Genomic DNA, 24749 nt, shown 5'->3' on the forward strand with positions numbered 1-24749 from the left:
GCCAAACATACAAACAAACAAATAAATAAACTGGACGACCAGTGTGTAGGTCCTTGATGAACCGTACTGACTAGTCTGTTCCTGTGTGCATAAGAGCACTTCCAAAATCAACAGTTTCTTAGCTCTGACAACCTTGCCTCAATCAGAGGTCGTTTGCAAAAACTACAATAATTTTAATCCAACAATGAAATTTGGTGAAAACCTCTCTCCCCGTCGGGGAATCGAACCCTAGACTTCCACGTGACAAGTGGAGATAATGTCCACTATACTAAACAGGACCTGCAGAAAAGACAAGTATCTAATTGTTTCCAATTTATCTTTTAAAATACATATTTAGGAAATTAAAATTGTAATTTTCTTTAATATATTGCCTTAAAAAAATTATTCAAAATTTAAACACGTTAAAATCAGCAAAGAAATCAGACTTAGTGGATCAACTGCTATTTTATGGGATTACAAAATATAAACATTGTCAAGTTCTTGTACAAATTTAGTTGATTTTATTATTTTCAATCGCTTAATTAAGATGTTATAAATATCAACTAATACAGCCTAATATGAATATGAATTGCCTCATTCAGGTTGGAGTGGAGGCATGAACTATTTCACTAAAACACTTTTAGCCAGCTGTCAGGGCATGGCAGGGGGTGTATATAGGCTTTGTCCAACATTAATACACATTTCTTTGAACATTTCAGTTTTTGATTGTAATTGGCTCTATAGATGGGAACAGGTACACATATCAGACATTTTGAGCAACAAAAAGGCAATAAAAATTATTGTCATGTTTATTGAATTTTATAGAGTGGTGCAAAACACATAAATCATAAGGCATTTTCTCTCATATAACACATGTAGTTAAAGCAGGTATTGCTCCTGATTTCCCACTTGTGCCATATTCATGTCACTCTGAAACTATCGATCAGACAAAAGTCATGAACATGGGAATCCTTGCAATTTTATCTGTCAAGAGACAGGACAGAGGCTTTGGGTGTTTCTACACAAGTCACTTTTAATAGCACCAAAGCACAGTGTTTAATTTCTATTAATGGAAACACTAATGTGGCTAAGACAACAAACCCAGTGCTATTATAAAAGGTTTTAGTATGTTATCCATCACTGTGTAGGGTTTCTCTGCAAGAGACAGTTATTGTATCCAAGGCAAACAGTGGACAGCCTGTGTTACTTTCTCAGACCGCCTGAAAACCTTCCCTAGTCCCGTGTGGACAAGTCACCCAGGAAGACCAAGACCTCACAGAAGTGAGACCCTGGGCTGAACAGTGTTGAGTCTACAATCATGTGCTTATATCCAAAACATAACACCTGTTTCACAGACAACTGAGACTCACTAAATGTGGTCACCTTTCAATCCTGCAAGAACAAAGAAAAAAAGCTGTAGCCTAAACAGCAGTTACCGTCAAAAAAACACAGACCTGTCTACCTGCCTTTAATGATGTGTCTACCTCCAAAACCCGTGAGAACAAGTCCTTCTCAACCAAGGTGTAGTGAACATGTAAATGAATCTCAAACAGCTGCCCTTAATAGGAATGACAGATTAATATTTTCTGAAAAATCTGCCCCAATCACATCTAAAATTTTGGCTACGCCTCTGTCTCTGTCTTTTTATTATTTATCATATAAAGTATAAATCCATGAGCAAATAGTTTTCAGCAAATCCAATACATGACTGTCATCTAGCGGCATGAAGTAGTACTGTATTTACCAACTCGTGTGGGGAGGGACAGGAAATGACGTAGGCGTATTCTTTACGGAATCAGCCAATAACCGTTGAGCTCCTGTTTGACAACGTTGCTATCCCTTCCTGCTATCCACCGCCTCTCCCTGCCCGTCCAGCCCGTGTCTGTGTGGACGCTGACACGTAACGTCGCGTCTTTCTTTGACGTGACCGAGTAAGACACGCACGTCTGGAGCGGGGAGAGAGGAGAGAGGACTCGTTTGACTCCCTGTCTGCCAACGAAAGCCGTTTAATTCGCTGCATTTAATAGCATGGAGACAAGAGACGCGGCTGAAGGTGGGTTTGTTGTTGACAGTGACAGTCGTGATGGAGTTTGGCCAAAAGTCGAGCAACTTAGAAAAACATTTAAGTTACCCCCACGCCGTTGTATTAATAATTATCATCATTGATGTTTAAAGTAAACAAGAAAGTTTTTTAATTAATGCATTTTTCCATTTGATGATAATGTGTCTCACTACACCATATGCTGGTCTTACCCATGCATTTCTGACCCAGTTGAACCTCGAGGTGCTCTAGTGGGGCATGATGGAGAGGAACACTCTGCAAACAAGGGTGCAGCTCCTAAAAAAGAGGAATCTCAGAGCAAAAGCCAGATGGAGAAGATCTTTGGGTTCAAGAAGGAAGACCTGACTTCCTGGCATAACCTAGTGGCCCTCCTGAATCGTCCCACTGACCCGGCATCTCTAGGCATCTTCCGCTGCTTGTTCGGTAAGTAGAGATGCGCGTGTGAGAGACTGACGTAGATCCTGCAAAGCCAAAACAAAAGCCGGTTGATGCTTATGTATTACATCTGTGTACAGCTTCATTGTGTGTCTTCCTGCAGGCCTTCTGATGGCCATCGACGTCACGCAGGAGCGCGGCCTCAGTCATCTGGACTATAAATACCTGGATGGAGCTCCTGTGTGCCGCTTTCCTCTCTTCAATTTCCTGCAGCCTCTGCCACTTGATTGGATGTATCTGGTATATGTGGTGATGTTCCTCGGTGGGTCACACTAATTTACTTATTTTATTTCTTTTTAAAGGTTTTGAAGTTCACGGCTCTGTATTTACTGAGGCCGCTTGAGGAAAGCCTCAGCCGATTTCCACTCCCTCTTCTTTGGGAGTCTAAACAGATGCAGTTGTTTTATAGCCAACAGTCTCTGTGGGGAGCTGTCTGTTAAAACACACTCACCAGACATGCAATTTCCACCTTAATTTTCCCCGTGAAGCCAACTAACTAATGCAAGATTTTCAGTCTCTTGCCAAATGCAGATGCAGCATTCTTTGTAGCTTGTGCACAAATGCTAGCAGAAAAGCAAAAGACAATGTCAGTAAGTAAATAAATGATGATAAATGATGATGAAGAAATTATAAGTTCCAAAAAAGGATGTTCTACTTCGCTTCTCAAAACTAAACTGGAATATTTTGCATAAAATTCAAAAATTAGATATATGTAGATATAGTAAAGCTGTTTGTATGTGGTGCTAAAGTATTTTATTTGTATATAATAGTTGTCACATTTATGTTCACATAAAACAACACAAATAAGTAAATGAGGCAATCATGTCAGACAAAATAAACAAAGCACATAATTCTACATGTTATAAAGTGTCATTGTTACAATTGTGTTTTAATTTGATGATATAAATGACAGTAATCTGTAATAACTGCATCTTTTTTAACTAAGGTTTTTGTAATGTTCTCTTTCTTTTGAATACATTACTCCCCAAATTGTGGGAGTTTAAAAAATACACATTGGTCAAAGTGAAAACTGCAGTCTGTGTTATCCTTATCTAACCTTTATGGGTCAAATGTCAGACTCCTACTCTCAGATCCATAAATATTGGGAAATCGACAGAGTTCTTGTCTTTTGGTTCTACGCACCACCACCATAGATTTGAAAAGAAACAAACGGGTTGTGCTTTAACGACAGACTTTGACCTCTAATTTGAGAGTATTTACATCCAAATCAGGTGAACAGAGAAGGAATAGCAATAGTTTCTTTATGTAACTCCCACCTTTTCAGGGACCAAAAGCCGTGGGACTTTACAGACTTTACAATCATAAATCAGACTTTCACTTTTCAATACATTTTAATTGTAGTCAATTACAGCCTGAAGTCTGGAATGCGTAGGTATCAGCAGAGTCTGGTTTCATCCCTGGTGATGCTCTGCCAGGCCTCGACCGCAACTGTTTTCAGTTCTTTTCTCTTCAGTTTTGTATTCAGAAAGTGAAATGCATGCTCAGCCGGTTACGGGTAAGATGATTGACTTGGCTATTGCATAAGATTCCACTTATTTGCTTTAAGTAACTCTTTGGTTGTTTTTGCAGCACGCTTTGGGTCATTGTCCATCTGCGCTGTGAAGCGAGATCCAATGAGTTCTGAAGCATCCGGCTGAATATGAGCAGATAATTATTGAAACACGTCAGAATTCATCCTCCTGCTTTGGTCAGCAGTTCCATTGGCAGCCATACGTGCCCACGCCATGACAATAGCCCCATGCGTCACTGATGAGGTGTTATGTTTTGGATCATGAGCAGTTCCCTTCCTTGTACATATTCCCTTCTATCCATCCCTCTGGCACAGGTTGATCTCTGTCTCATCTGTCCATAGGATGTTGTTCTAGACCTGTAAAGGTTGTTTAGATGCTGTTTGGAAAACTCTACTCTGGTCTTCCTGTCTTTGAGGCTCACCAATGGTTTACATCTTTTGGTGAACCCTCTGTATTCCCTCCAGTGAAGTCTTCTTTGATCGTTGACTTTGACACATATAAACATACTTCCTGGAAAGTGTGTTGATCCGGCGCATATACCACTGTTTGTTTAGAATGTTAGTGTTAGAATGGTAGTAAATATCCACATTTGTCTATCGTCCTACCTCCAGAGTATAATAAAGTCTCTATTCATACTCTGCAAGCCAAGGAAAGATAATCCTGATTGCGTCAACAGCTTTATTAAGGGAAACTTTCCTTGCCTTCATCTTCAAAATGTTTAGTCACGTGGGACAGGTTGGGTCCTAGAAGAGCAGATCTTTCCCTGCTCTACCTTGAAAGTGCCTTGAGATAACTTTGTTATGATCTGGCATTATACAAATAAAAATGAATCGAAGGGAATTAAAATGTATTTTCTCGTACATGACGAAGTCTGACTTTGAAAAGATGTTATACAATTTTCTGTACAGACCCCATGGAGATTTAATATTCATAAAACATGAATGAATAGTAATTTATCATTTTAATTATCTGAAATCATGTGTTTCTGACTGAAGGTGCTTTGGGCATCATGCTTGGCCTTTTCTACCGTCTCTCCTGCCTCATGTTCATCTCCACGTACTGGTACATCTTTTTTCTGGACAAAACGGCGTGGAACAATCACTCATACCTCTACGGTTTGATTGGATTTCAGCTTATGCTCATGGACGGCAACAGATACTGGTGAGATGATGTTAATGTGCACGACTGTGTGTTAGCTTGTTAGCGCTCCAGAGGAGAACAGTTAATGGACGTGTCTATTTGCAGGTCAGTCGATGGAGTACGGAGACCTTCTATAAGAAACGCTCACGTGCCTCTTTGGAATTACACTTTGTTGAGGACACAGGTTTGTGCAGAAACTTTTTATTCACTGATACCAAAATTTTTTCCCTTTTAATCATTCATAGATTGATGATGTCCATGTTTTTTGTTTCGAAGATATTTATTGTATACTTCATTGCTGGAGTTAAAAAACTGGATGCTGATTGGGTGGAGGGATACTCTATGTCATATTTGGCACACCATTGGCTGTTTGATCCTTTCAAGTAGGTATTATGCAGCAGCTCAATCAACAGGTTTAATTACTGGCATGTTTCAGCACTCCCGCTCTGATCCTGCTGTACCACACATAATTGTTCAGAACGATCCTTCCTGTGGAGTTGGTGAATCTGCTGGTGGTGCATGGTGGGGGTCTCGTCCTGGATCTGACTGCAGGCTATCTGCTGTTTTTTGATGCCACAAGGCCGATTGCGTTTTTCTTTGTCAGCTACTTTCACTGTATGAACTCTCAGCTCTTCAGCATCGGTGAGTCTGCTGCCCTTCTTCTTTAAAACAATTTCCTTTTAATTCTCTCTTTAATTTGTGGGGGTGTCCTTTATCCTCCACAGGTATGTTTCCTTATACAATGCTGGCCACCAGTCCTCTGTTCTGTTATCCTGATTGGCCGAGAAGATTCTTCGCACATTTCCCAGCAATCTTCAGGACGGTCCTGCCACTGACCTCACTGAACCCCCAGCCTAGCCTCTCCTGTGTTTACAAAGAGCCCCACAGCACCAGCACAGAACACCAGACCCCCCCACCTGCTGCTAAAGCACCCAAGCTGAGACTGAAGCACAAGCTGGGAGCTATTTTCACAATCGTCTATCTGATTGAGCAGTTCTTCATGCCTTACTCACACTTCATCACCCAGGTATGTCTGCCTGTCGTCTCTTTCAATATTAAAGCTCTTGAAAGACTGACATCCTCAACAAAAGTGAGTTAATTGTTCTGTAATGCATCCCTTTATTGTTAATTCTCCATGCCAGCAAAATGATAGATGAATGTTGATGGCAGAAAAAAAGCTTTTAAACCCACTATAACATATGTGTCAAACTCAAGGCCCATGAGCCAAATGTGGCCCACCACATCATTTAATGTGGCTCAGGAGTGCATAAAAGGTCAGTGTGTCTAAAAATAAATAGGTCAAAAGTTTGCTATCAATAAAAACCACTTTTCCCACAATGCAGTAATCCAGCCCATTTTAACTTTGTCAAAAACGTTTCATAACCTGACAAATTACAAGGATTTATGTTATAAAAAGAGCTACAGGCAAACATAGGCGGCACGGTGGCGCAGTGGTTAGCGCTGCCGCCTCACAACACGGCAGACTCGGGTTCGAGTCCCGCTCTGTGCGGAGTTCGCATGCTCACCTCGTGTCTGCGTGGGTTCTCTCCGGGTTCTCCGGCTTCTTCCCACCTACAAAAGCATGCGCTTCAGGTTGATAGGCCGTTCCAAATTGACCGCAGGAGTGAGTGTGTGTGTGAATGATTGTTTGTCTCTACGTGGCTCCGCGGTACACTGGCGTCGTGCCCGGAGTGTCCCCCGCCTCGAGACTGCCAGGATAGGCACCGGCTCCCCCGTGACCTGCGTTAGCGGATTAAGCGGGTTTGAAACTGACTGACAAGCAAACATATTTTTTCTCTGCGACTGTAATGTTTGTAAATTGAATAAGTAATAAAATTCAGAGATATGTGACATTAAGGAATAGTTCAATCTATTTTACATTACACTTAGTTACATTTATAAGTTGAATCTGGCCTTTTGAGGACAGCCATTATGCTTATGTGGCCCTTGGTGAAAATGAGTTTGACACTCCTGCTGTATAGGTTTTCACACTTATTTGCTTAATCACTTATTCATCCACAGCAATCAGCATCTCAGAATAGAGAAACCCTAAAGAAGTAGTTACTTTTTTGTCTAATATTAAGCTTTTCTGCAGGGTTACAACAACTGGACAAATGGATTGTACGGCTACTCCTGGGACATGATGGTTCATTCCCGCAGCCATCAGCATGTTAAGATCACATACAAAGATGGAAAAACTGGAGACATCGGATATCTAAACCCAGGAGTGAGTAAAATACTCAGAATACGTCTGTTTACAGCCCATAGCTAAAGATCACCTACAAGGAGTTCTTCCAGCAAATCTCAGAGATCACATCAGCACTGTCAACATCTGTTATGAAATCATGATTCATGGATTGTTTACCTAGAAATAAGAGGAAAAGTATTTCCATGACTGTCACCGGATGAAATATTTTTGCATAATTGTTCAAAAATGCTGCGTTCAAAGAATTTAAAAAAATTCCTGGATAAGTAGTGTCCAAGTTCGTTTCTGACCCCCAAAGAATGCAAAATTGTTCAGTAATTTGTTTTGTATACTCTTCCTAACAAAAAAAAAAACAATCAACCTACAAACACATACAGTAAACATGACTGTGAATATCTTCACCTATAACCATAGCTTAACAGGATTTTAAACAAACTGATGTTATCAATAATGTGTGTAGGCTATCTCAGTTTTGCTCTTAATATTACATGGTCATCACTATCGATGTTACTTTTTGACTTAACCTTTAAAATGATAGTACTTTATCAATTTTGCAAGCATAATTTCTGTCCTGTGCCCTGAAGGTGTTTACACAAAGCCGTCGCTGGAAGGACCATGGAGATATGCTGAAGCAGTACGCCACGTGTCTCAGTCAGCTCCTGCCCAGCTATAATATCTCTGATCCCGAAATCTACTTTGACATCTGGGTTTCCATCAATGAACGCTTCCAACAAAGGTGGAGCGCTGTTAATATAACTGCTTCATCTAATGAAGAAGTGACAGCATGAGTTCTTAAATTTGCTTTGGATGTTTCTTGAAGGATATTTGATCCACGTGTGGACATCGTGAAAGCTCATTGGTCACCTTTCCAGCCAAACGTGTGGCTGATGCCTCTGCTGGTGGATCTGTCGCCTTGGAGGACCAAGTTCCAGGAGATCGAAGGCAGTTTGGACAATCAGACTGAGATCGTCTTTATCGCTGATTTTCCAGGTTACAGTCCTCTCCTTATCATTTTTTTTTTCTATCAAGGCTCTGTGCTACATGGGCTGTCTTTACACTACATGACCTTATTCCACCTTTTAGGTCTCCTCTTGGAAAATTTTGTAAGTGAAGATTTGGGCAACACCAGCATCCATGTTCTGCAGGGCAAAGTGACCATTGAAGTAGTGGAGGAAAAGAAGAACTACACTCTTCAGCCTGGTGAGCAGATGAAGGTATGTCAACACAATGTCATCGCTAATGCACCGTTTAATTGCGTGCTTCCACATCATTTACATGACGTGTGTTTAGGTGCCTGCAGGAGCGTATCATAAGGTGTACACGGTGTCTGAGGACCCGTCCTGCTACATGTACGTCTACGTCAACACCACAGAGGCGTCGCTACAGCAGAACTTCACCAAACTGTTCGAGCTCCAGGAACGCGTTCGTAACGGGACAGGTGAGGGTAGCATGTAAAAAAAACGAGAGTCCGAGGCAAACACAAAACAAAGATGCAGAGGCAACTGTTTCAGTGAAAACATTTTGGTATAGAAATAATTTCGGTTTCGACCTGAAGGGGCGAAACTAATCACCGTTGCTGACTTATTCTCCTACCGTAGAAACCAACCCACTTCCTCCCGAGCTGCAGCCGCTCATGGCGGCAGAAGACGAAGAGGTCAACGCCACCGACCCGATCGTTCAGCTGTTCCTGAAGAGGCAACGGCGCATGAAGGAGGTGAAGAAACGCAGGGAGGCGGGTGTGTTGGCGCGGTTCGAGCGCTTTGCTGTGAAAAAGTACTACACGATACGGAGGGGGTGAGTGCAGGTTTGCCCGTATTCACATTATCAGTCTGAATGCAGAGCAGCTCACTCACCGTTTGTTTCTCTTTCAGGTTCTTGATGACCGCCATCGCTCTGAGGAACCTGGCGGTGGGCCTCCCTCCTCTTGAACAGCTGAAAGAAGAAGTCGCCTTCGCCAACATTAAAGCACCAGTTGGCAACCAGGAGGAACGTTTGAAAGACGAAGTCGGTCACGGAGAACTTTAAAGCCGTGGCTGCCTACAGATGTTCACACACACACGTTTGTCACGTGTGTGTTTATTACTACTGGACATTTACTGGGATTTCACTGGCCAGAAGTCAAAAGATCTTAATTTTACTTTTACATACCGGTACTCTGCATTTCAGGATATTTCCAAAATAAAAGTCGGTATTTTGTTTACAAATCCAAATTCATGCAGGCGGCATGTTTCTGTAGACGCTGCAGTAAAACTAGATGTACTGGTTCATGCTAACAGATCCACAATGCTCCACTGAGCAACATGTTTGATCAATTTTAAGAATTCTGAATTCAGTTCAAATCAAAATGGCAGTAGTGGTAAAATTGCTTTAAAATGCTGTGACAGATAAATTCAGCATCATTTGGCCCAGATGGTCATATTTAAAATATGTTGAACTATTACTTTTTAATTTTTGGTTCCTTGTGTTTTTAAACTACATACAAAATCGATCAAGTTACTGAAAGGTCTGAAGTAGAGGGAGGTTGCAGAACACAATGGATGGCTAACAACTCTTCCTGTTGTCTAATTTCAATGGTTCTAGTGGAACTAAGCACATTTAAAAAATACAACAGGATGTGAAGTTTTCAAGGAATATATTTTTTTGAATTCTAATATGCTAACCCTGTAATGTGAGGAAAAAAACTGATGTAAATGGAGATGAATTCTTGACTTTACAGCCTTTTCTATTGAGTTTTCTAATTAAAAAAATTATGTCAATGAATTTGGTGTTTTAAGTGAAGAATGATTTTTACAAATGAAGCTTGTGAAGTTTTATTTGTGTCAGCTTACACACAGCCCATCTTAAAGTGATCCAGCAGAACTCCAGTGTCTACTGCAGCTGACATCATGGCACAGAAACAGTACAACATTACAAAGGTTAAATAAATATGACTCAACAAGATTCTTCTCTACGACATTATTCACTTTGTTATAACATAAATTCATGATCTGCTCGGTTTCTTGCTCACAATTCATTATTAGAAGCAGTACTGACATCAAATCAACGGCCGACCTACCACTGATGAAGCAGGAGTCACAAAAGTGGTATTTTTGAACCAGTTACTGCCCAGGAAGCAACAAACAATTATATTTTCCACATGCATACACATTCAGTAACAGGAAACAACGACAAATATATTGCACAGTAAGTCATTCACATCAAGTGTCATTTCACAAATACTCTGCAAAACAACACACTGCATCCCTTTTAGTGATCGATTACAGTGCTGAAAAACTAGCTTTCTATGTTGTGTGTAAAATCATTATTCATCAATCTAACTTATTATTAGTGTCAGACACTGGCCTTCATTGAGTGTTAGTAGTAGCTGTTCTTCTTGCTGGTATATACAGATTATAAACACAATTATTACATAGTGTAAAACGAGGGGTTTAATAATTTCATAGTTAACATACTGTATATTATAAAGCATATTGCAAAACTGGAGCTATTTTTAGGTGCAGTTTGTTTTTCACTAGAGATGATTTGCCATCACCTGTCAGAAATATATCATCAGTGCATCTTTCTTTACACCCCTCATCTCTCATGAGGATGTATTATCCACTCAAATGTAAGACCGATCTATCAATATCCAAGAGGCATTGTGGGTAATACAAGGATGAAGGTCTGTGATCCTAGAGCATCCATTACTATGTATGTTTTAAATATATCAGCCAGCAGCTCTTTTAAATAAACTCTACACCACTCCCTCACAAACACCAGCGTTTCAATCGCTGCCACGACCTACTTCATTTAATGCTCAAATCTTTTGTGAGCTGACGTGCGTTCCACAGCCGTCAGCACCACCACAGTCAAGCCTTGACATCGTCCCACACTGCTATCCTCTCAGATTGCTCAATTTGGCAGCTCAGAACAATTTCAAAAACCGCAGTGCTGCGACTATAAAAAGGAGAGTCGTGGCCGCTTACCGGCTGTGATGCAGCGCCACACTGAAGCCCTGCGCAACGTCATCACTTCACATTGCTGTTCATAGATGTTAAAAACTCTCAAATAAAAGACTTCAGCTCTCTGTTATGATCTGATTTCACTTGTTTGTTTCCAGTTGATCCTCTGAGCTTATTTCACTGATAAGATTTTTAAGAAAGAAGGATATTTAATTTACTTCATTGTGATACTCATTTCTGAAAGGAAGCTCAAATTTTACTTGATTTAATTCCTTGAAACCTGCTAAAAAAAGATTTCACATTTGGTTACAATTTATTGATAATAAATATGATTTAAACACTTCAAATCCTTTGAAATCTGATTCAGTATGTTAATTTAAGAACAACTGATTCAGAAGTTTCTGGCTTTTAGGTTAATGCTTTAACACATAGCGTAATTGATACCTAAAAAGAGTTTAGTCATCCTTATTCCAAAGTTGTGTTTTTTTCCTAATAAAAAGGAAGCACGACATGTCATCTTCTTGAAGCCCACCCAAAATGATGTGAAAATATGGAGGATTTGTTTGGGGCAGCATTTTCTCAGCTCCGTCTCCGCAGTTCTACCTTGGCTGAAGATCTGGGTAGAAAACTCCATGAATCACACCTTCAATCACCACATTTGAAAAGGTATCTGAAAGTAAGTCCATTTAAAAGATAGTTTTGAAAAGAAGTTCAAGTCCACTTTCTGTTTTCATCATTTTAATGCTATTAGAATATGTTTATGTTGCGTGCAAATAGTTTGAACTCACCGTGTGCAGATGGCAGCAGGTATGGGTCCCTCAGAAACAACAGGCCTGGCTGGTGGGAAAGTTTACTGGGAAGAATCAAAGGGAGACATCAGGAGGTTTGCGTGTGATGACATTCTGCATATAAACTAACAGGATGATGAAGATGGGGTCACTGACATACAGGGTGGTTTAAGTTCAAAGCAAATACTGACACAAAGTTCACCTGGCTCAAAATTGTGCAAAACAAACAATTCATGAATTAACTTTTTTTTAGAACACCCACTCCAAAGGAAGCCAAATGTCTCACCTTGATTCCACTGATTCTGTGTCAAACGACCTTAAAAGGCAAAAATAAAAGTTAAGCCACATATTCTTTGAGAAACTTGGAAAGGAATTTGCCCCAGGATTTTAAAAAAAATGCCACAAATGAGTCTTTTCTTTCATGTAAAAACCTCCAGATTCAACTCACCCACAGCTTTCTGTTTTTGGCACAGAAGGAAAATGCCGGATATTCAGGAAGTCCAAGAATATCTTTGGGAGAACTACATTTTCCATAATTATGGTCTGAAACAAACAGACAAAACAAAAGTTTAATTACAACGTGCACATGAAGCACTGGTAAACAACCAAAGCGACCCCGATGACCCTCTCCCGGTAAATACTTTGTTTAGTCTCCCTTCATTTGCACAGTGCTTTAAATGCTGACTTTAGGTTAGAGAACGTTCCACTGTGGTGAAATCATGCAGGACAATGACTTCATGGATATAAAGAACTGTTTCTCTTTTTTATCTTCGGTAAATATTTGTGGCCGGTGGGCTGAAGTGCTGCTGAGGATTACCTGCAGATAGAGCTCCAAACCCTGTCTCCTCTGCTCCAGGACTTTGGGAATCCAGTTCCTGACGTGCTTTGAAGGAATCTCAGGAGGCTTTATGCTCTTCTTTAGCTGCAGGGATTTTAAAATCTCATTTAAAAATATGCACATTAGGCAAGTTAAATAAAACACACACATCTACAGCTCTGCTAGTAGCTGAGAAGCTGTGTTCACACTGCCTGGGGATATGGGCTTAATGTAAATGCATTCCACTGCAGCATGTTAATATGCTATGATTGCTAATTAGCACTGAACACACACTACTGTGGATTTTTTTTTCTTGGGTTCTGGATCAGTAACTTTTAAAAAAGTCAATTTAACACCTAATTTATTAGCCAGCTGCAGTTGATCTTTGATGCAAAGCTGTAGAATTATTAGTTTTTAATCGCACAGCGGTGAATTTTCCACGAGGCCAATAAATCTAAACATTCTGGATCAACAGATCCAGGATATTAATTTCCTAGGGGTCGAGAGGAGTACATTGTGTAGTTTTTAGAGGTATTATCTAGAAAGAATAAAAATTCTGTATCCAGTTAATGGTCTGGATCATCACAAAATCAAATGGATCTTTAAGAATTTCATTTGAGAACACTTTTGCTCCCATAGTAGAGGTGTTTAATCATGATGCTACTGTAAAATGTGCCACTAATCTACTGTGTAGAGTCCTGAAGACTTTAGCCTGCTGGTGGCTTTGGATGGAAAGTTTGGGGTTCATGTAAAAACATTTTAAAACAAATCATTATGCTTCATCCTCTGGACCTCAGTTGAGTCGTGTTGAATTACAGTGTTTATTTTTCTTTTAGAAGTCACCTGTATGGCCTACTGTTGTATGAGCTGTTAAATAAATAAGTCTTTGTTAATTTTATATTCTCTTTTTGTCAAGTAATGCATGTATTCTTTCTGACTCCTCATTTTCAAGCTTTATCTTCCCATGACCACAAAAAAAAAGGCTAATATGATGGAAAGATTAAAAAGAAGAAGTTGGGAGTTTCAAGTTTTTGGGTATTTTCATGTAATTAATGACAAATATTGACAAATTACATATTGAATTGGTTAATTTGGAATAATTTTTAAAACTGTTTAAATGCCTGATGATATATACAAAGGTTGTTTGTTTGTTTTTTGAGAAAAGTGAACCTGGTCATGAAATAAATGATGATACACTTAGGGGAAACATTAAAACTCACAATTTTGTGTAATGCATGGAACTCCCGGTAGCGTTTCTCAACAGTATGTTGTCTTCCATTCATCAGCACTTCAATTTTGAAGACCTGAAATAAAGGAATAAGTTACTATCAACCCACTACATGTGAATTATGTTCTCTAGAGGCAGCAGAGGAAAAGTTTTTTTTATCTCTTTGTTCCATCAGTCACAGACGTATCTTCCCAGTGCAGACAGTCAGTGTGTGAGCAGTCCGTTGGAGTCGATGTCAGCAAGTTACCAACAGGAAACATCTGGCTGCAGAATAATCTGTCTGAGTTACTGTTAGCGTGTCTTTAGGATCTGCTCACTGGGCCACAGATCACTTCACTGCTGTTTTTGGCTGTGTTATGTAATATGAGGAACTCCACAATTAATACCGGTAGTGGTGCTAATGCAAATCTGGACTGGCCAAAAAAGTGCAGTCAGTGTCTCCCAAGCTAGAAAGACATCATGAAATGACGATCAGGAAATGCTGTAACAGCTCTGAGACTTTTGAAAGACAGTGACGTGATAAAACCACTTTGGATATAGTTTCTTCATTCTTCTAATGAATTATACTTTTAATCCACCTCTTGTTCTGTTACAGCAGGCTACATTCAGACTACATTTGTTTTTACATCTAGGGAAATACACTTAGTCTTTCTACCTAAGAAAGATGAGAGAATTGTGATTATATATGTCCTGCTGTCTTAGCACAAATATTTAAAATCATGACCCCAAGAGATCACATACTGTTTTTTAATAATTTCTAAAAACAAAATTTAATCAAAGTGAATGAAGTGTGCACTTGCTTTGAGCTGGATTCATGGAAACAATCAGACATTTAGAGGCTTTTTAATTAGCTTTGGAATAAGTTGTGGGAAATGTAGTCTTTATCCGACTCTGACCTAGACTAAGATTTAATCAATTTTAAAATTATTTAAATTAACTAAAATAAATTAAACGGTTCTACATATGACTGTAAAGCCGTGTGTTCACGTCAAACACTGGGGACACCCTGACCTTGTGGACTGGGCGGGTTGATCGACATGTCCACAGGATTTAATCAGATTGACAGCAAGTCAGACGTAGAGTTCAAAGTTCAATAAATCACCTTAGTCTCTGATTACGTGTTTTTGACTAAGAAATTGTTAAAGGATGTACATGAAAAAGCTGATTTGTGAGCTAAAGACAGCAAATTACCGACAAAATACGAGACTATAGCTAAATTTAACATTTCCTATTTAATATTAAATACATGGATCGAATTTTTTAATGGTAGCGAGATGAAAACCTGAGCCCAGATGACAGAATCTGATGCCAGCGGCAGAGCAGCCGACAGGATGAGTTACCGGAGCGGCTTACCGTGAATCCTTTCTCCATCAAGTTGTTCTCCGCACGAAACGACGGGATCGATACTCTGACTGGATGCATGGTGACGTTGAAACAAACTGTTTCCCTAATATTAAATCCTGTGGCACACAGACACACACACACACTCACACACTCTGTCTCACACACATACACACTGCTGGTGTTCGAGTTACTCCACTTTCCCTGGTAGCCTGATGAAAACAATCGTTGTGGTCAAACAACATGAGCATTGTCTTTGGGTTGCCCCCTGGCGGCACGGAGGCGCTATGACACGTCATCAGGTTTTAATGTGTCAAGGCAATAAAAAAATTGATCTCGGAATTAAAGAGTCTTACGGTGTAAACTATTAAATATTATTAGGAGATAAATAAATGAATAAGTACAATTTATTCAGTTTTTCTCCATGTGTTGCTTGCTTTGATGAGGTTTGTCTCAGATTATTAAGAAAAATTATTAATGAAAAGGAATTCTTCTCCTTTTATTTTTCAGATCCAACACTTAAGGTCATTATTTTCTTGTGTGTATTTTTTGTGTGAATTTTTTTTATTTTTTAGTTAAGTCCAATATTCATTTGATTTTGTGTAACATACTGATATACCTTTTGGAGATATTTAGTGCTCTTTATAGGCAGTTATGCTATGAGACCCATCAGCACTTGGAGGTTTTCTAGATGGCATTCTCTAATCTGCTAGGCACTGTATTATTTCTCTAGCCAATCATTTGATTTGCTCCTTTCATCTATATACAACAGATCTCACTTGTGACCAGTTAGCATACTGTATATATGTGAGCATGTAACTAATACCTCACTATATTGAGCATGTATTTGGAGACATAATACACTGAAATAGAACAATACATGACATCAAGGTGAGAAAATATTTGGAAAGAAATTTCATCAAGGAATCTCTCAAAAACTTAAGATATTAATCTCTTCAATAAATTTTCTCAACATTTCTATAATTATTTCATATATATTTCATTTCATATATATATATATATATTTCATATATATCATTGCATATATTATTTCCTTCCTCGACAAATGTCTAGATCTCATTAAAAAGCCCAGTATCACGAAGGAAGGTCACTATTGTTGGATTGTTGCAGACGGTTTCTCAAAAATCATGGCCACCAATAATCCCACCCGTAGGTGAATTAATTTCGGGAGGCAGGTCATATTCCAGACTGATTCAGGCCTACTTTTAGCCAGGCCCATACATGGTTCTTTCATCAACATCTTTAAATGAAGGGCTATCGGTGCTTTGGAAGGCAAAATGGAAAAGCTATCCAGCCTACCATGAAGGCCACAAGGAGGCTCTCCTGATTGCTTTCAGTTAAGAGTGTAACCTGAGCTAATGGTGGGATTCAAGCAGGGTCTGATCTGCAATGACTCAACTGGGAGTCACTGAAAACTGATTGAAAGTGATTGAGCAACAGATTAAACAACATTGCAAAACTTTATTCAAGTCAGTTTCACCACAGATATATGAAGTTTGTTCCATTGCTTATAAAAATATAACATACGCTTTCCTTTAATAAACTGTTTATTTTTGAAATTCTGATGAATTCAATATTACCTCAGCTGATGTGTGCTTGTATTTAGAAATTATAAGCCTCTAAGTTTCAAGGGAATTTATTTTGAAAAAAGTTTACATTTTGTAGGAAATACAAGTACAAACATAGTATAATGTAATGAAAAAAAAGAGAGAGAAAAAGTAAAAGTCAACATAAGCAAAGTTCACTGTCATCGGGCACTATAACGTTAGATAACCACTACTTTTTCTTTGGAATTATTTTAAATTACAAACATCACTAACAATTTAAAAATTATTTTTTTAGTTTTTTATTTTTCACCTTTATTGTCATTTACAGAACATGCTGTCAATGACTGTCGTTTCTTAATACCTGAAAGAAAAGCAAAGAAAAAAAAATCAAGACAACATTTGGATTAATGCCAGACATGAGATATTAGTTAAATGAGAAACGACACTCACGTTGACATGTGACATCCTGACAGGTAGGCGTAGTTGCCAGTGTAGCGAACGTCACAGCGTACAATGTTGTTGCTGTAGTCGCTTTCTGGGACGTGATAATGCGGGTTGACACTCACCTGTACAGATCAACAAAATATTCAAAAATAATTAAAGAAACCAATAACACAGCATAACAAATAAATAAACGATCACTCAATGGTCATGTGGTGTTTCCACAAACCTTGAGAATGTAGTTTCCAGGTTTCACGTCTGTGATGTCAATCCACTGGCAGTCGATGTCAGCGTTGTAGGTATCGTAACAGCCTGGGCTCAGGCCCTGCATATTCGACAGCAATCATTAAAGCATTAACTTACTGTTAAACAGACAGTAGATATTTAGAACAGGAACTTTAATGTAGATGTTTATTTTTTATTACGGTACATTATTCAAGAATAAAAAAATTATAAAAGGAGCAATTCATTGTTTTAGTTTCACAGTCCTGTTATCATTTATTCTTTCTCATACTGACATCACTCACCAGAACATCTGAAAACAAACAAAAAAACTACTGTTGAGCAACAATTTAGTGTATTCTGCTATTAACAGTGTAAATGTCAGTGAAAAGGACCTATTTTACACCATAAAGTACTAATATTGTGTGTGTGTGTGTGTGTGTGTGTGTGTGTGTGTGTGTGTGTGTGTGTGTGTGTGTGTGTGTGTGATATTTAATACTACAAAAGGTGAAAGGATTGTGATCCGGTAATGTGTGTATTAGGATATCATTGTGATAATTTTCAAAAATAACATCCTGAAATAAAGATAATCCAGTTATGATGCAATGCATTCATCAAAAACTGCAGAAATATGTCAGCTACATATCTGTATGTTAGTTAGATATCACTGACTGACTTTTAGCCACCTTTGTTTGGGCAGAAACAAGCCCTACCAAAAAAAAGTCATATACATAGTTTATATACATACAAAAAGTCAATACATTTGATTTACCAAACTGTTGAACCAGACCAATTTTATACTTATATTTATTTTTCTGTCATGTTTGTTTTAGGTCTCTATGGACTCTTGAAGGAAACACAAATGTCAGAAAAATATCCCGCATAAGGCTGAAATTCTCATTTGTCCCAATGAGTGACTCCTTTCAGCCACAACTTAGCATGTGATCCATTATTAATAAATTGTATCGAAGAAAGCAGCTTTGAAATGAGAAACATCAACCTTTCAGGAGGTATCTTTTCGGGAGGTATCTTTGATACCTGGGTGTGAGCGGTGCAGGCAAATCGTCTATAGTAGCCGTAGTCGCAGGAAGTGTCCTCCAGACAGAAACTGGCTTTGTGGCCTTCAGCCATGGAGTGATGAGTGCTGGCATCCAGCAGCTCATAGTGACTGAACTCATCCATGCTGTGGAAATGCCTGTGGAGAAGCACAACAATGATCAACGATGCTTTTACTATAAACTGATTGAGCCCCACATCAAGCTGTCATAATGAGACCAACCAGTGACCGTCTGTCTTCTTGATTAACTTTTAATTACCCAGTGACTATCAAGTGGCATCAGGTCACCTGGACTGACAATATCACACCACAAAGTTATCAAATGATTATGATGATGATATTATTATTATTGTTATGTTATTATTATTATTATTATTATTATTATTATTATTATTATTATTATTATTATTATTATTATTATTATTATTATTATTATTATTATTATTATTATTATTATTGTCATTATTATTATTATTATTATTATTATTATTACTATTATTGTTATTATTTGTTTTAGAAAAATAGGGTATGCACCGCTATTATATTTTGGAGTTGATCTGGATTATTATTATTATCAACTATTTCATGAACATTGGATTGAGCCCATTATAGATGTTACCATCAAACATCATAGACAGTGTTTGGGACAAAATAACACAAAGACATCCTGAAGAGACTTCACAACACATCTGATAAGGAGCCAGGTAATATTCTGTACCCTGATGAGACAGTATATTTAGTTTCACAGGTGTCCTGGAAAATGTGTTACTGTAAGAAAATGAATCAAGTCCTAAAACTGTTGCTTAGCGACTAAGAAAATGAATCTACAACTTAGCTGACTCAGTTTGGTGTCAAATTTAATTGACTTATATAATTTGTCAAATGGACAAATATACAAACTAATAAAAATACTTTTATGATTCCAACTTATAATTCCAATTAATCACATTATGACAGTCAAACTATTATGGGATGGTTGCATTGAAGTGCAGTGATGTAATAGGAAAATGAGCTGCAGTCAGTCTGAGTCTGGTTTCACTCCATTATCTTTTGTTAGAGTTTGTTTAGTGATGCAAAAACAGTCTGGACTGTAACATCAGTTTACTTCTAAAACACTGACAAAGAATCTACAGACTAGATCAATTCTTTACTGGTCCTTTGCCAAAATGTGCTCTAACTTTGAGCAGTGGAGTTGACTCAAAACAACTGTGGGCTGAGCTACTCTCTGTAGATTCAAATAAAACTAGATAATTTTCCATCTGGCCAATAAAGGAACAAAATAGCAGCGGTTTTCCTTTTTGACTTGTCGTTTCCAAACAACTTGATTTTACAGTGTCTGACTCTGCAGTTGTAAACTAATTGAACCCAAGGTCACGTGAAGTTCATTCACATCATTTTTTGAAAGTCAAAATGTTTATAGATTTTAATCCGCTGATTGTAAAAAAATTTTTTTTTTTTAAAAAAGAGGCAAATAAAGCATGTGTTAAATCACTCTTCTGAAACTCACTGCTAAGCAATACAACAGACATCAAAAACATAAAACAGTCACAACTGTGGTTCAACAGGGGGTGCAGTTACATATCAGACAGGAAAAGACACTGTGTGATGAATATGACTCGGATTCAACTGGATGTCTGTGTGAAAGTTTAATCAGCGGAACAACAACGCAGATAGAAGTTTTGAGCCAAAAATGTCTGAAGAAAAAGTGTCTCTATTTTAATTCCAGAAAACAAGTGAAAAAAGGAATATTTTATTCAGACATTAAAACATCCAAGTCCACATTCAGACAGGATGGCTCAATCCTGGGATAGCTATTCATGCATGACTGTTATTTATGCCAGAATGCTCTTATTGAGGAAAAAAAATGGTGCAGGAAAACAGCTGAAAGTCAAGAGGCTCTGTTCATGGTGAGGTGGACATCACTGACGTGAGACGATACTCACTGATGACAGCTGTGCCACTCCCAGGAGTAACGTGGCCTGCTGGGGAGGAAGTCTGCAGTGCCCTGGTTCTTGACTCTCTGGGGGAACCTGAGCAGCATACGGGTATCGTAGTCTCTTACGTCGCCTCTATAGGCTGAGCTGCAAGAACAGCCCAAAGGGAAAAAAAGCATAGGTAGTATCTGGACATGATTACTAAGTCTGTTTTTCTTGTGAGCCCCTCCACTGAATATAGCATATTTCCAGTGTCTGAGTAAGGGCAGCCAAATGAGTAATTGGTGGGTGGAAAAATAGTTTAAAGGCACGTGGTGGTTTGTGTTGGTTTTTGATAATGTGTTTACCATCCAAGCTTTCTCTCTTAGAAAAGCTCTGATTAAATGACAGACAGCCTCCATCAGTGGCAGGATTTGGTTAATTTTACCCCTTAGTTCCACTTGGCAGCCCTCACTCACACACGTTAGCTGGTACTTATGGTTCAAAGCTCTCAGGCGGAATTTTTTCCCTCTAAGTCCTGAGGTCTACCTTGACAAACAGTTTTCCTCGGCTGCACATCTCAGATTGTACATCGGGACTCTCTGGGCATAAGCAGAGGCTTGAATGTAGTATGGGTCTGGTACAAGGTCAGGCAGGCCTAAAGAAATGGAACAACAGTGGTAATGGAAATATGGCAGGAAATGAATGTGGTGGCCATGAACCAAACACTAAAGGTAAACAAATAAATAACAACTAAAATAAATAGATGCAGACATGCAGCAACGTGGAAACAAACTAAATCCCCATTTCATTAGTAATATCTATGTGAATAGAAGCTTGAGGGATTTTTTCTAAAATACTTCCCCTACCATACTGGTGATTCCTTGTGCCATATCCGGGTCTCGATCTCCGCCTCGGTCTCTCATAAACGTCATAATAGTTATAATAGGGGTTATCGCTGTCAATGGACTTATATGGGTCGTAGGGATCGTCACCGACCATCATGTCTTCTCTCCTGGGCATAGGTGGACTGACGGTAACTTTTTCCTGGGTCTCATTGGCTCTGCTGCTCCTTTGCGCTCCGGTGCGCTCACCGGGGCGGGCATGGTGATGCTGGCGGTGTTCGTGCCCTCCGAGGAGCCTTTGGAGCGGAGGAGGGAGCCCACCGGGTCTATGTGGATGGGACGCACGCCGGGTACTCTGTTGCTGCTCCACTACCGGTGGATTGGAACTGTCCGGATGTCTCACGTCCGCATCACGAATGATGGTGAGAGGTTGCGCCTGCACTTGTTCCGCTGGTGCGCCCCTCCGCTTCGGTGCCTGATATTGCGAACCTTGGCTTAAAATGCTAAAAATCTTGCCGTTGTGTGACCACTGTAGTGTCTGCCGGAGTCCCTGGTTATCTCCCTGTTGTGTCCCCGGATTCCTCTGGGACTGAGCAGATTGGAGGATGAAAACAAAAAAGTAGACGCACACAGATGCGTAAAATGGCGTGCCAAATACGCGCAATCCCATTCTAAAATCAATTCAATCGGTTTTGTAACTTGGCAGAGCGGATATTTGCGAGTATTTTCGAATATTGTCAAATGATTTTCACTTAAATATCTTTCATGTCTATTTGAGGATGGCCGATGAGCAGAGAGAAAAGGCTAGGATTTAAGGTAACCGTGTAAACTCATATCGCTCTGCTCATGCAGCGCGCAGATGCACCCAGTGTGAAGATGAGGAGGAGGAGTTCAGCATACGGAGTTTCTGAATCTGTTATACAAGTCTGGTGCAAACACTCACATAACCACTGGATGGATATATGATGTCAGATCATGCCCAACCAAGTGTTTTTAATAACTACTCATTCTGGTCTGTCTGAAATACGGTTAATATATGTTAATACTAAGCAGTACAAGCATCTTTTCTTTATCTCATGGAATGGAAACACATGCATAACATGAAGCATGACTATTCTGAAAAACAAAAGCAAAATGTGTAAATTCATCATATAGTGATAACTTATGAATAATAAGCCCCACTGTCTGGAAACTAACATTATGTCTATCTTTCTCTGCAAGATCAACAAAAATTCATAATAAATGCATTTTCCTGACTGTTGGACCAACTCCAAACCAAATTGCTACACACTCTGCCAGAAGCCTCTTCACTAAACTTTCTCATAGGAGGATCTTAGAAACTTAAACACAACTCTTTGCCCTGCACCATTTCATTTTTTTCTATATGCCACCGCCCACAAATCTCCATCCACCCCAGTCCTGCCTCTGCTTTGCTGATGTTGTAAAATCCACATCTCCTGCCTCTCACAGTTATCCTCTATAAAACAATAAATTATATTCTGAGTAATAAATAAAAATTGGTTCTTGTGATATATGATGTATTTGTTAACACTGCTACTCCTCTCCTGATATATCATCATTTTCTTGTGGGCCAGTCAAATTATACCCTGCTGTTAACTCCATAGGTGTAACACATAACCTGGGATTTTCAGGCAGGGTTTTGATTTTCTTGTTTACAACTGCCCACAGGAGAACTGCTGCCACAATATAGCAAATCATCACGAGGACTGAACAGTTTCACAAGTCACAGAGACTTAAGAATAGAGTAGATGTGAAGAATTTTTTTTTCTTCTTTGACTCAATGCAGTGAAGTAGTTGATATTTTAAAACCAATAACTAAAAGTCCATAAGCAACAAATAAAATGCAACTTTTAATATATAATGGAGATGACTGAGATGAAAAATTACTTCGACAAACAATACATGATGGATGAATTACAAAACAAATGCAGGATTAATCTAATCTAATAAAAGATCAATAACGGTGTCCCCTGTCTTCTCACTAGAGGGCAGATTAGTGAAATTGATGTAGGAGTGTAGAAAGTTGTTTTCTTTCCAGGAATTGTGGAATGTCTAGGAAGAGAGAGTTTACCGTCTTGGTTTAGACAAAGCCTCTGTTCTTATGTCCTCAGATCTGACCTTTTCTCTCTGAATAAACATGTGCTTATAATAAGATTCTGGAAAAACACTGAAACTAGTTGCTGGTGACAACTGAACAGTCAAGAGGTTCGGTCATAACCTAACATAGAAATATAGTTTCTCTCCTCAGCCAGATGAAACACATAATAACACCTTCAAACTCATATTCACATATAAAAATCATGTAAAAATCATATATAAAATCATATCAAAATATAAAAAAGGAAGGACAGAATGGATAGAATTTTTATATATATATATATATATATATATATACACAGTATATACTGCATATATATATATACACAGTATATACTGCATATATATATATATATATATATATATATATATATATATATGCACACGCGTGCGCACACACACACACACACACACACACACACACACACACATACTTGATGTATATATCAAGATATACTGTAGATAAAGCTTCTCTTTTAAAGCCATTTCCAACACCAAGTTGTTGCCAAACACATGTGAACATAATATTAATTTGTAATGAGAAAAAGATCAACTTTCCGACAGTCCTGGAACAAATTGTCAAAGAAAGAGTACAAAGTGTTCTTCAGCCTCAGTTAAAAGACATGTAATGGATGAACAGACACCCAGACAGAGAATATGGAGACACCTTTTAATAAATAGTACTTTAGCGCTGTTTTAGTGAATTCTTTACTTATTCAGTGTAGTAATATTGAGAGAAATACTTTTTTACCAAACCTGGAAACTACACCTGACGCAATCATCTGACTTTTTGGCCCCCTGGGTAGTAACATTTGAGCTGCCGATGGTCACAAGTCTTTCAAAGCTGCACGTCCATGGCTTAAAAGAGAGGCTGGATTTGCAACCGGAAGATGCAACCATGTTCGAAAAATGACACATATAAGTCTTTTAATTCCACCTAACCTCTGATGCAAGTCAGTTCCAATGATCCCATAGTGAGATTAAAACGAGGACAATGATGCAAGAAAATACAGCATCAGCTAAAAGTAAGGTGCAGAAGAAAAATCAAGCACAGCCCCATTCATAAATCATCACTGTTTAACAAGAGTGGTGTTTTAAAAACCACACAGGGTGCAT

The 24749-nt window shown here is 38.7% G+C and overlaps 3 protein-coding genes across 3 annotated transcripts; 1 reads left to right on the forward strand and 2 right to left on the reverse strand.

Annotated features, from left to right (window-relative positions):
• The first annotated feature begins 1845 nt into the window (after window positions 1-1845).
• Window positions 1846-10114, forward strand: ggcx (gamma-glutamyl carboxylase). Its single transcript, XM_068334562.1, has 15 exons — window positions 1846-2032; window positions 2252-2464; window positions 2580-2738; window positions 5004-5169; window positions 5254-5332; window positions 5425-5531; window positions 5627-5790; window positions 5874-6175; window positions 7244-7375; window positions 7939-8090; window positions 8175-8344; window positions 8438-8568; window positions 8645-8792; window positions 8953-9148; window positions 9226-10114. The coding sequence occupies exons 1-15, from the start codon at window positions 2008-2010 to the stop codon at window positions 9377-9379; spliced, it is 2298 nt and encodes a 765-aa protein (XP_068190663.1). The 5' UTR covers window positions 1846-2007; the 3' UTR covers window positions 9380-10114.
• Window positions 10115-10267: 153 nt separating this feature from the next.
• snx24 (sorting nexin 24) lies at window positions 10268-15687 on the reverse strand. The gene is made up of 7 exons (XM_068334563.1): window positions 15482-15687; window positions 14121-14204; window positions 12901-13005; window positions 12532-12626; window positions 12370-12399; window positions 12084-12148; window positions 10268-11965 (listed from the first exon to the last, which is right to left on the reverse strand). Exons 1-7 carry the CDS (start codon window positions 15548-15550, stop codon window positions 11895-11897), a joined length of 519 nt encoding a protein of 172 aa, XP_068190664.1. The 5' UTR covers window positions 15551-15687; the 3' UTR covers window positions 10268-11894.
• A 1423-nt stretch (window positions 15688-17110) lies between these two features.
• Window positions 17111-22930, reverse strand: loxa (lysyl oxidase a). Its single transcript, XM_068335545.1, has 7 exons — window positions 21540-22930; window positions 21220-21328; window positions 20701-20838; window positions 18739-18895; window positions 17708-17803; window positions 17488-17603; window positions 17111-17398 (listed from the first exon to the last, which is right to left on the reverse strand). Exons 1-7 carry the CDS (start codon window positions 22183-22185, stop codon window positions 17392-17394), a joined length of 1269 nt encoding a protein of 422 aa, XP_068191646.1. The 5' UTR covers window positions 22186-22930; the 3' UTR covers window positions 17111-17391.
• Window positions 22931-24749: the final 1819 nt, after the last annotated feature.

This window comes from Antennarius striatus, chromosome 15 (assembly GCF_040054535.1).
Source record: "Antennarius striatus isolate MH-2024 chromosome 15, ASM4005453v1, whole genome shotgun sequence".
NCBI lineage: Eukaryota > Metazoa > Chordata > Actinopteri > Lophiiformes > Antennariidae > Antennarius > Antennarius striatus.

Coding starts and splice junctions, on each gene's coding strand:
- ggcx (XM_068334562.1), top strand. CDS start 2,008: ATGGAGACAAGAGACGCGGCTGAAG. Junction 8,345..8,437: donor CTTTATCGCTGATTTTCCAG/GTTACAGTCCTC, acceptor TCCACCTTTTAG/GTCTCCTCTTGGAAAATTTT. Junction 8,569..8,644: donor AGCCTGGTGAGCAGATGAAG/GTATGTCAACAC, acceptor ACGTGTGTTTAG/GTGCCTGCAGGAGCGTATCA.
- snx24 (XM_068334563.1), bottom strand. CDS start 15,550: ATGCATCCAGTCAGAGTATCGATCCCGTCGTTTCGTGCGGAGAACAAC. Junction 12,627..12,900: donor GTTTGGAGCTCTATCTGCAG/GTAATCCTCAGC, acceptor TGTTTGTTTCAG/ACCATAATTATGGAAAATGT. Junction 11,966..12,083: donor CCTGCTGCCATCTGCACACG/GTGAGTTCAAAC, acceptor ACTTACTTTCAG/ATACCTTTTCAAATGTGGTG.
- loxa (XM_068335545.1), bottom strand. CDS start 22,185: ATGGGATTGCGCGTATTTGGCACGCCATTTTACGCATCTGTGTGCGTC. Junction 21,329..21,539: donor CACAAGGAATCACCAGTATG/GTAGGGGAAGTA, acceptor CCATTTCTTTAG/GCCTGCCTGACCTTGTACCA. Junction 17,804..18,738: donor CCTGCACCGCTCACACCCAG/GTATCAAAGATA, acceptor TCGAATATGCAG/GGCCTGAGCCCAGGCTGTTA.